The 14,685-nt window shown below is 39.2% G+C and overlaps 1 protein-coding gene across 1 annotated transcript in view; it reads left to right on the forward strand.

Annotated features, from left to right (window-relative positions):
• Nucleotides 1–5,731: 5,731 nt before the first annotated feature.
• The window catches only part of relch (RAB11 binding and LisH domain, coiled-coil and HEAT repeat containing), a 19,303-nt gene continuing 10,349 nt past the window's right edge, over nucleotides 5,732–14,685 (forward strand). The window contains exons 1-11 of the mRNA XM_037694124.1: nucleotides 5,732–5,801; nucleotides 5,931–6,021; nucleotides 7,710–7,781; nucleotides 7,878–8,018; nucleotides 8,172–8,336; nucleotides 8,421–8,568; nucleotides 8,665–8,821; nucleotides 10,191–10,314; nucleotides 10,694–10,742; nucleotides 12,848–12,927; nucleotides 14,014–14,120. Coding sequence (XP_037550052.1) covers nucleotides 5,935–6,021; nucleotides 7,710–7,781; nucleotides 7,878–8,018; nucleotides 8,172–8,336; nucleotides 8,421–8,568; nucleotides 8,665–8,821; nucleotides 10,191–10,314; nucleotides 10,694–10,742; nucleotides 12,848–12,927; nucleotides 14,014–14,120 — 1,130 coding nt within the window. The 5' untranslated portion in view covers nucleotides 5,732–5,801; nucleotides 5,931–5,934. The remainder of the gene's footprint in view (nucleotides 5,802–5,930; nucleotides 6,022–7,709; nucleotides 7,782–7,877; nucleotides 8,019–8,171; nucleotides 8,337–8,420; nucleotides 8,569–8,664; nucleotides 8,822–10,190; nucleotides 10,315–10,693; nucleotides 10,743–12,847; nucleotides 12,928–14,013; nucleotides 14,121–14,685) is intronic.

The following is a 14,685-nucleotide window of genomic DNA, read 5'->3' on the forward strand; positions in this document are numbered from 1 at the left end:
TAAAACATGCAGGATGGTGTTCCTCAAGGACCAGAGTTGGGAACCACTCATTTTTATGCTCTAAAATGTTTTTTGTTTTTTTTTCTCTCAGTCAGGAGTTTTCATTGTTTCTTTCTTGATTTTAGTTCTAAATCATTCCCAAAGTTCAGCTTAGGTGTGGCGTGATGCACACTGAGTTGTGGACTTCCTGTCGGGATATTTGTATTCAAGCAAGAAAAATCAAACAAATGTTCTTGACCTACTAAACCTTTAGAGAGGCTTGTTCTTTCTGCACGGTTTGTTTCAGGATTCCCATGAATCCTCCGCAGTCCCTGCTGACTTGTGTCTAATCTATTGATTCGGACTGTCACCTTCTGTCATGAAGGCCTTTGTTTTCTCCTGCCTTCGTCGTTACTCTTCCGCTGTTTATTGTCGCCCACGCACATTCGTTGCCTTTTATGCCTTCACTGGTTTTATTTTTATTTTTTAATTTCTCTCTTTTCGTCTCACTCATTCTCTCGCTCTCATGCATGCCTCTCTTCTAGAGAATGGTTGCACATCTCTGCCAGGTGAGTCTTTCACGCGCTCTCATCTGCATGTTTCTGACATGAGAAGAATAATAACCGGCTTCTGAAGCTACAACTGCTAATGGACGCTCCAACGCATTTACATTAAACTTTGGTTTGTAGCGAAGCAGTTTTAGCTTCATCTTGGCCATGGTTGTGTTTTGTGTTTTAAACTCTGTTGTGTCTTTATTCTTTTTTGCTCATGTTTTTTATTTTTGTCATTTGCCGCAGCTTTAAACTGTCAAGCATCTAACGACAGTTGTTTATGATGTGGTTTCAGTTAACTTTATAAAATCGGATCAACTGATTTATAAGAAGGATTAGGCCTGTCATGATAAATTTTGCTAGGAGATTAATTCTCAGAAAAAAATGTGATAAATGATAATATTGTTTGAAATTTGATAATAATTAGTAATTATTATCAAATTTAAGAAAAAATGTTGGTTTATTTGAGTGTAGTACCTTTTTTCGACCACCGGCCGGCAGTATAAGACAGTTGGAACCGAAGGATGGATAGTGAGGGTGCGAGCAGCGTGTCTCTTTAAGTAAAATGGGAGGGAGGCCCCTTGACGTGACACGGGCTGTCTCGTTCCTGTTTTTCGGTTCTCAAAACGGCGGACGCTCGGTGTGGTTTGAGCTCTTTAGCATAACATTTTTCACACAAAGCTTTTAATAAAAAATCAGTAAACGAGTTCTCGTCTTCTTTTTGCAGAGAAAACAACTTTTTACACGTAGGCACGGGTTTCAACCGTGAATTTTGGAGCTTCAACAAGACCGTTTTTTTTTTTTTTTTCCCAGAGGTCGACCTGTTAGCTTAGCTCGTAGCTTAGCTTCTCAGTTTAGCTGCTTTTAACGATCCAAAAACATGATTTTGAACGGTTAAAATTATTATTATTTTTTTAATAGAAAGGGAGGGGTCAGTGACGAGCACTGGAGTTGAGCCTTTTATCATCCAGTGTCTTCAGTAGAAAGAGAGAGACACGAAGAAACGATAAAGCCGATAAATGAAAATGAGGTTGATAATTTTAATTTGTCATGCGATTAATTGATTTATTCTTAATCACGACAGGCCTAAGTAGGATAAAGCTGTAATCCCTAAAAAAAATACTGCTTTTAATTTTACATTTTATTATTTCTGTTCATTTAAACAGGCATTAATAATCTGCACATGTTCTGTGATCAACAAATGCATTTTAATAACTGTCCTAATTTTCCAACGTAACTGAACTAGTGTTGAAAGTTTTAATTAAAGCTCTTGCTTCCTATGAACTATAATCCTGATGTTTGTGCAGAGGTTCTGTGTAATCGCACTACTTGCATGCAGTTTGTATTTCTGCACACATGGACGCACACAAACACTTAAGTGCTTACAGTTTGCACCGTGTTGAAACTCAAGAAGCCACAAAACTTGAGTTTCTGTGGGACGTAAATCTGCTTATGGTAGCTCTCGGTTGGCCTGCTTTGCATATCACAGGGTTATGTAGGTGTAATCAACCCAAGACCGTTGGGGTGCGTCTAATCTTTTAACAAAATCAACGTAAACAAACTGAAAGGAGTCTGGTGAGAAATTAAAAGAAGCGCAATAAGGTTTTGGAGTCCTCCTTGAGCGGCATGGACTTTGCCCTGTGTCCGTTGGGTTTGTGAATCATGACACCATATATTCGTACATAAATGCAGCTGCTCGCACCTCCAGTGCGTTACTTAAAGCTTCGTAACCACCATCGGCGTGAAGAGTCACCCGGAGATGTTTAAATGTGATACCTGCGTAAGAACAAAAGGTGTTTGACCTGCAACGGTAAAAGGATAGATGGAGCCTGCCTGCCACCTGTCTGGATTATCAGACTCTGTAAATCAGTAAACACGTTGCGTTTCTCTTCATACCACAAGACCACTCTGCTTTTTTTCTCTTGTCACCATTATATTAGTCTTTTCTTAATTTCACCTACAGTATGTCACTGTACTGTGATCCTTTAAATTGTTTAACTGTAGAGAGCATTAATGCAGTTTAACAGATTAGCTTCCTTTACATATATTATTAAATAAAATACACTGGTTATGATTTGAATGAAAAATATTAACGCAAACCACTGAGTGACTGGGAACCAGAAAAGGTTTTAGAGTTGCGGTGATATCTCACTGGTAACTGCTGGTGACTACTTAGCGAATGGTATTTGTGACAGTCTTTAAATTGTTTCCAAGTGTTGGCAGGATTTTTTTTATATTTCCTCAAGTGAACTGCAGAGAGAAGGCTTGTTGAATTCTGAACAAGTTCAAAAATAGTGTGTGTTGCTGGTGTCTCGAACCCGTCTTGGCCATTCTTAGTTTAGTTGCAGTCATCTCCAACCCCTCTCAAGAGTTGTGTTTTGACACCTGCATGGGTGCGCTCCTCTTACAGAAAAAGCCAAGACTTCAGCCCTAATTGTCCACGTCTAAAACTGCGCTGATAAATGATAATCATTGAAAACTGGTCTTTATCAGATCATCATTTCAAAAGTGTAATCCAGTTGATTGAATCATAAGCAAGGTGGCAAGCCGAAGAGAGTATATGTGTGGAGGGTAGCCAACAAAACAATGTGCACAGCCAAGAATGCCATTTTGCAAGTTGTGCACTCAAACATCGACCGTGATTTTATTATTGTTTATTAGCTGCACAACTAGCTTCAAGGTGGAGGTGGGAGTGCATCAAGGATCAGCTCTGAGCCCCTTCTTGTTTGCTGTGGTGATGGACCGACTAACAGATGAGGTCAGGCAGGAATCCCCGTGGACTATGTTTGCAGATGACATCATGATCTGTGGTGAGAACAGGTGGAAGAGAACTTGGAGAGGTGGAGGTATGCACTTGAAAGAAGAGGAATGAATGGCAGCCGTAGTAAGACAGAGTCCATGTGTGTGAATGAGAGGGAGGAGGTGGAACAGTGAGGCTACAAGGAGCAGAGGTCACAAAGGTGCAGGACTTCAAGGATTTGGGGTCCACTGTCCAGGAACATGGGGAGTGTGGTAAAGAGGTGAAGGAGAGAGTCCAGGCAGGATGGAGTGATGGAGAAAAGTTTCAGGAGTGATTTGTGACAAAAATGTGTCGGCAAAGGTCAAAGGAAAAGTTTACAAGACAGTGGTGAGACCAGCTATGTTGTATGGTCTGCAGAGAGAGACATGGACAAAAAGACAGGAGACAGAACTGGAAGTGGCAGAAATGAAGATGTTGAGGTTCTCCTTAGTGATGAGGATGGATAAGATTAGGAATGAGATCATCAGAGGTGCAGCACGGGTTGAACAACTGGGGGATAATGTTAGCGAGACCAGACTGAGATGGTTTGGACACGTCCAGAGGAGGGACAGTGGTTTGGACACGTCCAGAGGAGGGACAGTGCGTATTACATTGGTAGAAGGATGTTAGAAATGCAGCTGCCAGGAAAAAGGCAAAGAAAGAGATAAATGGATGCAGTTAGAGAGGACATGGAGGTAGCTGGAGTGAGGCCAGAGATGGAGGAGGACGAGTCGCTGTGGAGACCCCTGAAGAGGGAAAAACTGAAAGAAGAAAAAGATTAGCTTTGCAACTTGCTGGTTACTTTGAATTCAGTGAATCTTCAACTTATTTTTTCTTCCAATATACCAAGTCTTGTTTGATTTTCCAACTATTCTCCAACAGTCGTAGCCCAGGGAGATTCTAGCTTAAGACATCGAACCCACAACCTCATGAAGGACTTAGGACTTAGCTTGGCACCTTTCTTCTGAGTTTCTGAATAAAGAACACTCATAAAGAACTTTTAAAGCTTATAAAGTGATAAAACCATGAATCCGAATGCATCAAGAAAATATCTGGCATTTAAGACATTAGTGGTTTTTGTGTATTAGTACACTTCTTATGAAATATAGTTCCAGGTTAAAAGTAATGGATCACAAAAATATATCTAATACTTACGTTCCACACAAAAATTGATCCTCCAGAAGGAAAGGGTACCGGTAGTAAGGACTGTGGCACACGTATTTCTCAGTTCAGATAAAGTTTGACACATACTGGCTCTTTGGTCTCGCTGTGTAAAACGCTGCTCTTTGAGGATTGCTGTTTTTGGATCCGGGCATCATTCTGTCCACGTTGAGTTGCCACAATGTTTACCATGGACTGGTCAGATGTTGAACCTCCTCAAAGAGCTTTTGGATCATTAATACAACGATTCATACCGAAATGGAGCCGTAACATCATGGTTTTAGACTTTTCAGATGTTTTTTTATTTATTTTAAAGCTAGGAACTCTGGGAAGACTCAAAGTATATTTGTTCAATTGAAGAGAACAGAACAAAGTTTAATTTGGTTTAACTCCATTTTTTTCTTCTTCTGGTTTTAAACACTTGAACTGTATTTTTCCACAATAGAACTTGTAATTAAGCACTTAAAGATCACCCTCCGACACTTTATTGTTGTTTTTGACTTTGTAAAAGTCGTCCATCGTGACTTTGAATTTATAAATTTAGTTCAGCGCTGGGCGAATGACTAATCACAAACATCTTTACCCTCTCGTTTCTGCTGTGCCCATGTGTCCGCCCTGCAGTATTGAGGTTTTGCTTGTTCCTCCAGGACTTGGTAGGAAAGTGTGAGATCTTCTCGGGGAAAGGAGTAGAAAGAACAGTTTTGAAAAAAATATATTTTTACTTTGTGTGCAGTCTCTAATTTCAGTGGATGTGTGTTGGGAATGTAGGGCTGACCACAGTTTGGCCATGGAGGCCCTGAATCAAGGGCAACCGAGCTCTCCCTTCTGGCTCAAGTTGTCCATGAACTCTGCCTGAACTGTGGGATGGAGCTCAGTTTTGGGAAAGCAACTTTGCGATGTGTGTGTGTGTGTCAATAATCCAGCCAAGTCTGTGTGTGTGCATGCACTTTATAAGCTTCTATGGTATGAATCTTTCACTGTGTGACTTTAAAGCCAAATGAGTCATTGCAACCCCAAATAAAGTGTATACGGTAAGTGTTTTCAGCCGTTTGAAAGGCATTCTAACAAAAACTCCTTTTATTTATTTATTTTTCCTGATTCTCCCTTAATGTTTTATGCACATGATCATTATTCCTGTTACTTCACAGACTGGCCTGTTCGACTTCTTTGAGTGTAACTGTAGAACTGATCTCTATCTCTTCGTCTTCTCTCCATCAGGAGTTGATTCCCCTCATCTTGTGCACAGCTTGCCTTCATCCAGAGTCTAAAGAGAGGGACCAGCTTCTGCACATCCTCTTTAATCTCATCAAGAGACCAGATGATGAGCAGAGGTGTGCATGTTTCTATGTATATTGCAAATATTTTAAAAAATCACATATTTTGCTCATTTATCTCTCTTTTTGATTTAGCATCTTCCTAAAATTATTATTTTTTATATATATTTGTCTTTTTGTCTTAAGACAAATGATTTTGACAGGTTGTGTTGCATTTGCAAGACACGTGGGTCCAACTCGTGTTGAGGCTGAGCTTCTTCCTCAGTGCTGGGAACAGGTACGGTAATATAATAGCATTTAATTAAGTCACTTTTATACCTTTTTTTAAGTTGTATTAATTATAGTCTGTCCAACAGAACTGTGGTTCCTCTGCACAGGAAACCCGCGAGTCAGAAACCATCGGGATTTTTAACTTCCAAACATTTATTCACCAAACTCAGCTGCTCCTAGTTTATTTATTTAAACTAACCAAAACTTGGATCCAGCAGAAGAATCGGGCGGTGCTGGGCCAAATCTAAAAATCATTTATTCTGAGAGGTTATGGTTTTAAGTAGAGAAATTGCATTTAAAATGAAAATACAGTGTGAATGTTTATTGCTGAAAAACAGCTGAAATTATCTAAAAACATGCTGAAATGTAGCTGAAATTAAAGAACAAGCCTAAATTAGCAAAGAAAGCAGAAAGAACACACATTTGCTGAATTTAGTTTAAATAGGTAGAAATATGCACAAAAAATAGGAAATTAACACAAAAAAAATTTGCTTAAAGTAGCAAAAATAGCTGAAAAGTAGATGAAAAGGCAGAAAGAAGCTTAAATTACCGTAAGTAAAAAGAGCTTAAATGAGCTCCAAATATATAGATTAGCCTAAAAAGCTAAAATTAGCATAAAACCTGCTAAATAGTAGTAGCTGAAATAGCAAAAAAGGTTGAAACTTGCAGAAAAAAGCTGAAAGGAGCATAACAAATTGAAAATAGCAGAAATCACCACGAAAACTTGAATTTATCTGAAAACGGCTCAAATTAGCTAAGAAAAATGCTAAAAGAAAATAGCTGAAAAGGTAGAACAAGCTTAAATTAGCAGAAGAAAGCAGAAAGATCATGTTTGCTGAAAGAAGCAGAAATGAGCAGTAAAAAGTTTAAAATTATCTGAAAAAAGCTAAACTTTGTAAAATAAAAAAAAAGCTGCTGAAAGGTAGCTAAAAAAGCAGAAAGAAGCTGAAATTACAAGTGCAGTGAGAACATTTTTGGTGAATTAGTCTGAAAAAAGTTGAAATGAGTGCAAAAAATGTGGAATTAGCTGAAAAAGCTTAAATTAGCATAAAACGGCTAAATAGTAGCTGAAACAGTAAATATAATAGGGGAGTGGTGGCGCTTAGGTTGGAGAAGGTGGCCCTGTGATCAGAAGATTGCTGGTTCATCTCACAGTACCGACAACCTCAAAATGTGGGTGTGAAAGGTGAAGCACCCACACCTGCCTCCACCCTCATTTGCCCTACCCTGAGCCCTTGAGCAAGGCCCTTAACCCCCACCATCTGCTCCCCCGGGCACCCTAGATAGCAACTCTGCTCCACACAGAGGGCTGTGGTTGTGTCAGGAAGGACATCCGGTGTAAAAATAATATCCATTCATGCGACATAGTTCACTGTGGCAACCCCTGAAGGAGGGAGCAGCCGAAAGAAGAAGATTAATTATACCTTGTGAGAATCTTCTGTAATTTATGAGATAGCAGCTTTGTTTTTATTGCCTCCCGTGTCACAAACTAAATCTGTTGCTGTGGCAACGACGTCTGCCGGCAGTCTGGAGGCTGAGAATCTGCAGAGAAAGACAAACTGTGGTTTCCACAGGGTCAACGTGTTTGTGATACACCGTGTTTCCATTCCACCCTGGCTCCCGTCCAGTCTGTCTCCCTTCCTTTATTCCTCTTTTATCTTCAGCATTTCTTTTGTCTGACTTTGTCCTTCGCAGATCAACCACAAATATCCTGAGAGGAGATTGCTGGTGGCGGAGGCCTGCGGAGCATTATCTCCTTACCTGCCTGTAAGAACAGATTGTGCAGAGGAAAAATGAAAAATTGTCGCCAGTGTTGATCACGTAAGAATTAACGGACTCACTTTCACCTTTCTGTTTTTTCAGAAGGAGATTCGTAGCTCCCTGGTGTTGTCCATGTTGCAGCAGATGCTTGCTGAGGACAAGGCTGACATGGTCAGGGAGGCAGTAGTCAAGAGTTTGGGAATCATCATGGGCTACATTGATGACTCTGACAAGTACCCCCAGGTAAAATTGTTTACAAGAAAACATTCATCAAGTTTTACGATACCAAAGCAGCCGGTCCTGAGTGTTTAGATATTCTTGTTGTTTGGTTCCTGTTGCCATCCAGCAGCGTTTTTCTGTGTATGCACTGCGCTCTTCCTTTGTCGTTCACTGCAGGGCTTTGAGTTGATGCTTCTGTCCCTCGGGGACCCATCGGAGCGAGTGGTCAATGCAGTCCACCAAGTCTTCATCCCTGCCTTTGCTGCCTGGACCACAGAGCTGGGCACCCTGCACACTTCACTTATCCCTTCTCTGCTGGCAAGAATAGAGAAACTGCTCAAAGTAAAAGTGACGCCTGACTCTCATTTGGCTGAACATCTTTGTGATTTACTCAGCTAGTTTGCTTGATGGATCCTTTTTCTGCAGCAGGGTGAACACGGTCTGGATGAACACAAGCTGCACATCTTTCTGTCAGCCCTTCAGTCTCTCATCCCACCTTTGTTTGCCGTGGTGCTGCAGAACGCACCCTTCAGCAGTAAAACCAAACTCCACAGAGACATACCTGCAATAGAAGGTACGATACAGATCAGATGTGAGGGTGGCAGACTCTCAGCAGATGCTTGTGTTCAGTGGTGAATGAACTGCACTTTGTGGAACTCTGGTCTTGCAGTGACCCGGTTCCCCAGACCAGCCTCTCCCCTGCAGGACGTGGCCACCATCATTGGGAGCAGAGAGATGCTAAGCACCTTGCTGCTTCTCTACGACCACCAGCTGGAGCATGAAGGAACTACGGGCTGGGAGAGCCTGCTATGGGTGGTCAACCAACTGTAAGTAACTTCAGAGGGCTTTACATCGATTGTCTCTATCCCTTACGTTAATAAGAACCTTCACAAAACATATAAGTACTTAAATACTTAAACTTAGCCGTCCGAAGTGCTGTACAAAAATGAAACAAACAAAAAACAGTAAAACAATAAAAACAACTAAATATATGTAAAAAAAAACAATAAGAGCATCACAAGTAAAATAATACATTAAGACAGAGATGCTAACTCACTCTAGGTTAAAAGCCAATAAAGAAAAATGTGTTTTTAAACATTATATTATGTCACAATCTACAAAAGTATCCTTAAAAATCTTACGAATTTGCTCATTTCTGTTTAGTTTTCAAAACTGTAACAGCTTGAAAAGTTCAGCCAAAGTCAGCTGTAGTTTCTTCTAGTCCTGAAAGTTGCAGCTAGGCCTGTCGCGATAAACGATAAATCAATTAATCGCATGATAAATGAAAATTATCGACCTCATTTTCATTTATCGGCTTTATTGTTTCTTCGTGTCTCTCCACTGAAGACACTGGATGACAAAAGGCTCAACGCCGGTGCTCTTCACTGACCCCTCCCTTTCTCTTTTCTTTAAAACTCATTTTAACCATCCAAAATCACATTTTTGGATTGTTAAAAGCAGCTAAGCTACGAGCTAAGCTAACAGGCCAACATTGGGGGGGGGGGGATCTCCATCTTGTCCAAGCTCCAAAATTCACAGTTGAAACTTGTACCTATGTGTAAAAAGTTTTTCTCTGCAAAAAGAAGCTGAGAACTTTTTTACGGATTTTTTTTTTAATTGAAAGCTTTTGTGTGAAAAATGCTATGCTAAAGAGCATCCGCCATTTTGAGAATCGCATGTCACGTCAGGGGGCCTCCCTCCCATTTTTCTTAAAGAGACACGCTGCTCACTCCCTCACTATCCATCCTTCAGTTCAAACAGTCTTATACTTCCATCCGGTGGTGGAAAAAAGTTACTACACACACAACAAATTAACCAACATTTCTTCTTAAATTTTACAATAATTACTAATTATTGTCAAATTTCATACAATATTATCATTTATCGCAATAATTTCTGAGACAATCGCCCAGCAAAGTTTATCGTGACAGGCCTGCAGAATGTTTTTGTCATTACATGAACAGGATCTTAAAGAACCTCCCAAACAACCAGTTCCCTATAATTAAATTTATTGCACCATTCTAGTTGTTTACACCCAACTTTTTTACATTTGACTGCTATTCCCATTGACTTTCTGAAAAAACAACATTTTGTCACGTTTAAGCTGAACTTGCTCAGGCTGTGGGGTTGTAACAACATATTGAAATGGTTAAGCTCAAGTATGCATGCACTATTTATTTATTTAAATTTTCCCAGACTGCCTCAGCTCATAGAGATCGTGGGCCGCATCAACGTGACGTCGTCGACGTGCGTTCACGAGTTCTCTCGCTTTTTCTGGAGGTTCTGTCGCACATTTGGCAAGATTTTCACCAACACGAAGGTAAAGTCACGTCACAACAAACTCCGTATTGACCTTAATAAACAACTCTGACGTTGGTGCAGTTTCATTCAGTTTTGATCTAATCTTGTGAGCACATTCATAGTTTTTGTTTTAGAAATGTAAAAGTGTCCTCATAGTTGAATATTGAAGTAAATGATGATTGTTGTTGTTGGAACATAGTTTTATGAGAAAATAAACCGAAGCTCAGTGAATTTATCATGTTCGTTTTTTAAATCAACCAACGGGCTGTTTGTTTTAATGCAAGTTATCTGAAAATGATAGTTTTTCTGTTCTTTCATTACATTTTTACGGTAAAGCTCTAATATAAACTATATGTGAACAACTTACAGATGTTTTGATACAGTCTTATGCTTGTTAGGTGAAGCCACAGTTCCAGGAGATTCTCCGACTCTCTGAAGAGAATGTTGGTAAGGGAAACTCTTTGGCTTGTTTTCTAGTTTTTTTTAATTCCAAGAGATTTTTCTCAACCTTAAAGAAAAAAAAAAAGTGGGTGGAGTTTAGACGCAAACACCATCGATGCAAACAAGCTATTTGGAGTCGCGTCTGGGTCTTCCCCTTCTTTGTCTCTTTTTTTTTTCTAATTCCAAACATGTTTTTGTTGTTCTAAAGAGATGCTCGGTTTCATTTGGATGCCAAGTCATTTAGTTTGGTACTGTGGCCTTTTATGAAATGGGTTTTGTTCAGAGACTCATATTTTTATAATTCAACAACAATAAAATATGTAACGAGGCCACATTTTTGCAAACAGATTTATGCAACATTGTGAGTGGTTCCTTGTGTGTGTGTGTGTGTATGTATGTACTAACCGGATTCCAAAAAAGTTGGGACACTAAACAAATTGTGAATAAAAACTGAATGCAATGATGTAGAGGTGCCAACATCTAATATTTTATTCAGAATAGAACACAAATCACAGATCAAAAGTTTAAACTGAGAGAATGTATCATTTTAAGGGAAAAATCTGTTGTTTCCAAATTTCATGGAGTCAACAAATCCCAAAAAAGTTGGGACAGGTCCATTTTTACCACTGTGTGGCATCCCCCCTTCTTCTTACAACACTCAACAGACGTCTGGGGACAGAGGAGACCAGTTTCTCAAGTTTAGAAAGAGGAATGCTCTCCCATTCATGTCTAATACAGGCCTCTAACTGTTCAATCGTCTTGGGCCTTCTTTGTCGCACCTTCCTCTTTATGATGCGCCAAATGTTCTCTATAGGTGAAAGATCTGGACTGCAGGCTGGCCATTTCAGTACCTGGATCCTTCTCCTACGTAGCCATGATGTTGTGATTGCTGCAGAATGTGGTCTGGCATTATTGTGTTGAAAAATGCAGGGTCTTCCCTGAAAGAGATGACGTCTAGATGGGAGCATATGATGTTCTAGAACCTGAACATAGTTCTCTGCATTAATGGTGCCTTTCCAGACATGCAAGCTGCCCATGCCACAAGCGCTCATGCAACCCCATACCATCAGTGATGCAGGCTTCTGAACGGAGCGTTGATAACAACTTGGGCTATCCTTGTCCTCTCTGGTCCGGATGACATGGCGTCCCAGTGTTCCATAAAGAACTTCAAATCGTGACTCATCTGACCACAGAACAGTCTTCCATTTTGCCACACTCCATTTTAAATGACCCCTGGCCCAGTGCAAATGTCTGAGCTTGTGGAGCTTGCTTAGAAATGGCTTCCTCTTTGCACTGTAGAGTTTCAGCTAGCAACGGCGGATGGCACGGTGGATTGTGCTCACTGACAATGCTTTCTGGAAGTATTCCTGAGCCCATTCTGTTATTTCCTTGACAGTGGCATTCCTGTTTGAGGTGCAGTGACGTTTAAGGGCCCGGAGATCACGAGCATCCAGTAGAGTTTTACAGTCTTGACCCTTATGCACAGCAATTGTTCCAGATTCTCTGAATCTTTTGATGATGTTATGCACGGTTGATGACGATAACTTAAAAGTCTTTGCTATTTTACGCTGGTAACACCATTCTGGTATTGCTGCACTATCTTTCTGCGCAACAATGGTGGAATTGGTGATCCTCTTACCATCTTGGCTTCTGAGAGACACTGACACTCTGAGAAGCTCTTTTTATACCCATCCATGTTGTCAATTGACCTAATTAGTGTTCATTGGTCTTCCAGCTGTTCGTTATATGCTCAATTTCCTTTTTCCAGCCACTTATTGCTACTTGTCCCAACTTTTTTGGGATTTGTTGACACTGTGAAATTTTGATTCAACATATTTTTCCTTTAAAATGTTACGTTTACTCAGATTAAACTTTTGATTTGTCATCTATGTTATATTACGAATAAAATATTGACATTTGCCATCTCCACATCATTGCATTCAGATTTTATTCACAATTTGTTTAGTGTCCCAACTTTTCGATTTGGTTTATGATTTAAACATATTTTATGTCAATATTTCATATAATTTGTATTCTGTAAGACTTTTATTTTAATATGGATGGTAAAGCTCTACGCTGTCTGTTTTGTCCTGATAAAATTTTTCTTCCAGATGTTTGTGCGGGGAACGGTATTCTCACCAAAGCTACAGTCCCCATCTATGCTACTGGAGTGCTGACCTGTTATAACCAGGTAACTGAACACAACCACCGTTCAGCTCTGTGCAGGGATGAGTTTGCAAATCTGCTCATGCTTTTTACTTTTTAAGATTTGTCTCAGTTAGCTCTTAACGTTCCTTTCGATTATCAGTGTAACTTTTTTGATGCTTCTCTAAAAAAAAGTCTGTTTTATTTAACTAAAAATACGTGATTGTTTCCCCAAACTGACATTTTGTTTTGTTAAAAATGAATATAAGAATTAATATGATGTTACAGTGAAGAACCAGCTTTTTTACTTTTTTCTCCTTATCTCTATTTTTATGATTCTTAGAACCTATTCAGAAAATGTTTGTAAGCATAAACCAGTCAGTTTTTGTAACATGGATCACAGTGTAGCTATGAGAGTTAGCTGTGCTAAATTTATAATCACACAGATTAAATTAGCATTTATCAGTTATGTAGAAAATTAAATGCAAAGCAGCTTAGTCTTCCAGTTATCTGTTAATAACGGTGTGCCACAAGGTTCGGTCTTAGGACCCACCTTCTTCACAATATACATAAGTAATGTTGTTCAGATCATTCCTGATGTATCCTTGCATTTCAGTGCTGACAACAAAGTTGTTTATTGTCATAAAAAATCAAAATAAAATAATTTTATTTTTTAGACAATCTCTACTAACTAACATCTGCCTATTAGCTAACCTTTACATTCAAATTTTTCATGTTCTTTGGACCTAATTGCATGTTTAAAATGTAAATATGTTAGAGGATTTTCATCTTAATGACTATAAATATTTTAAAGAAAATTTGCTTGAAATAGAAAAAAAATCTGTTGGGCTTTTGTGTTTCAGTATAAAGAAAGTAAATATTGTTTCACTTTAGGGTTTTCTTCATTCCCATGAAAGGAAATCCATTTTTAAGAAACATTATCATACATTTTGTTTCAGTTTCACAAAATATTGCAGCACTTATGTGTAACAAAGGTCAGAAATAATGTGTTTTGTGTCAACTTTAAATATTTTTACCCCCCAAAAAACGTTGTGACTCAGTTCTGCTCATTCTGATGATTTCCGAGTCCACGTGATGTCACTGACATAAACACACTGTCAAATGTTTACAGGAGGAAGATCGCAAACTGTTGGTGGGTTTCCTGGAGGATGTTATGACCATGCTGTCTCTGTCGCATGCACCTCTCGACAGCCTCAAGGCCTCCTTTGTAGAGCTGGGGTGAGGAATTAAAATAAATCATACATTTGATCATTATTTTATAGCTTTGAACACAACATTCACACTAGTAAGAAGATTTGACGCACATTCACTTTTTGCATAGTTGTTATTTTGTTAAAAGTTGTGTTTGTCGATAGGCCTGTCACGATAAACAATAAATCAATTAATCGCATGATAAATGAAAATTATCAACCTCATGTTCATTTATCGGCTTTATCGTTTCTTCGTGTCTCTCTTTCTACTGAAGACACTGGATGAGAAAAGGCTAAACTCCGGTTGTTCACTGACCCCTCCCTTTCTCTTTCCTCTTTAAAATCCGTTTTAAACGTTCAAAATTGCGTTTTTGGATCGTTAAGCAGCTACGCTAAGATGCTAAGCTATGAGCTTAAATTTGACAATAATCACTACCTGTCAAATTTCAAACAATATTATCGTTTATCGCAATAATTTCTGAGACGATTAATCGCCCAGCAAAATTTGTAATCGTGACAGGCCTGTTTGTCGGGTGATTTTTATTATTTTTTCCACTCCTTGTTTGTTTCAGTGCAAACCCAATTTATCATGA

This window comes from Nematolebias whitei, chromosome 20, assembly GCF_014905685.2.
Source record: "Nematolebias whitei isolate Nwh7 chromosome 20, NemWhi1, whole genome shotgun sequence".
Taxonomy (NCBI): Eukaryota; Metazoa; Chordata; class Actinopteri; order Cyprinodontiformes; family Rivulidae; genus Nematolebias; species Nematolebias whitei.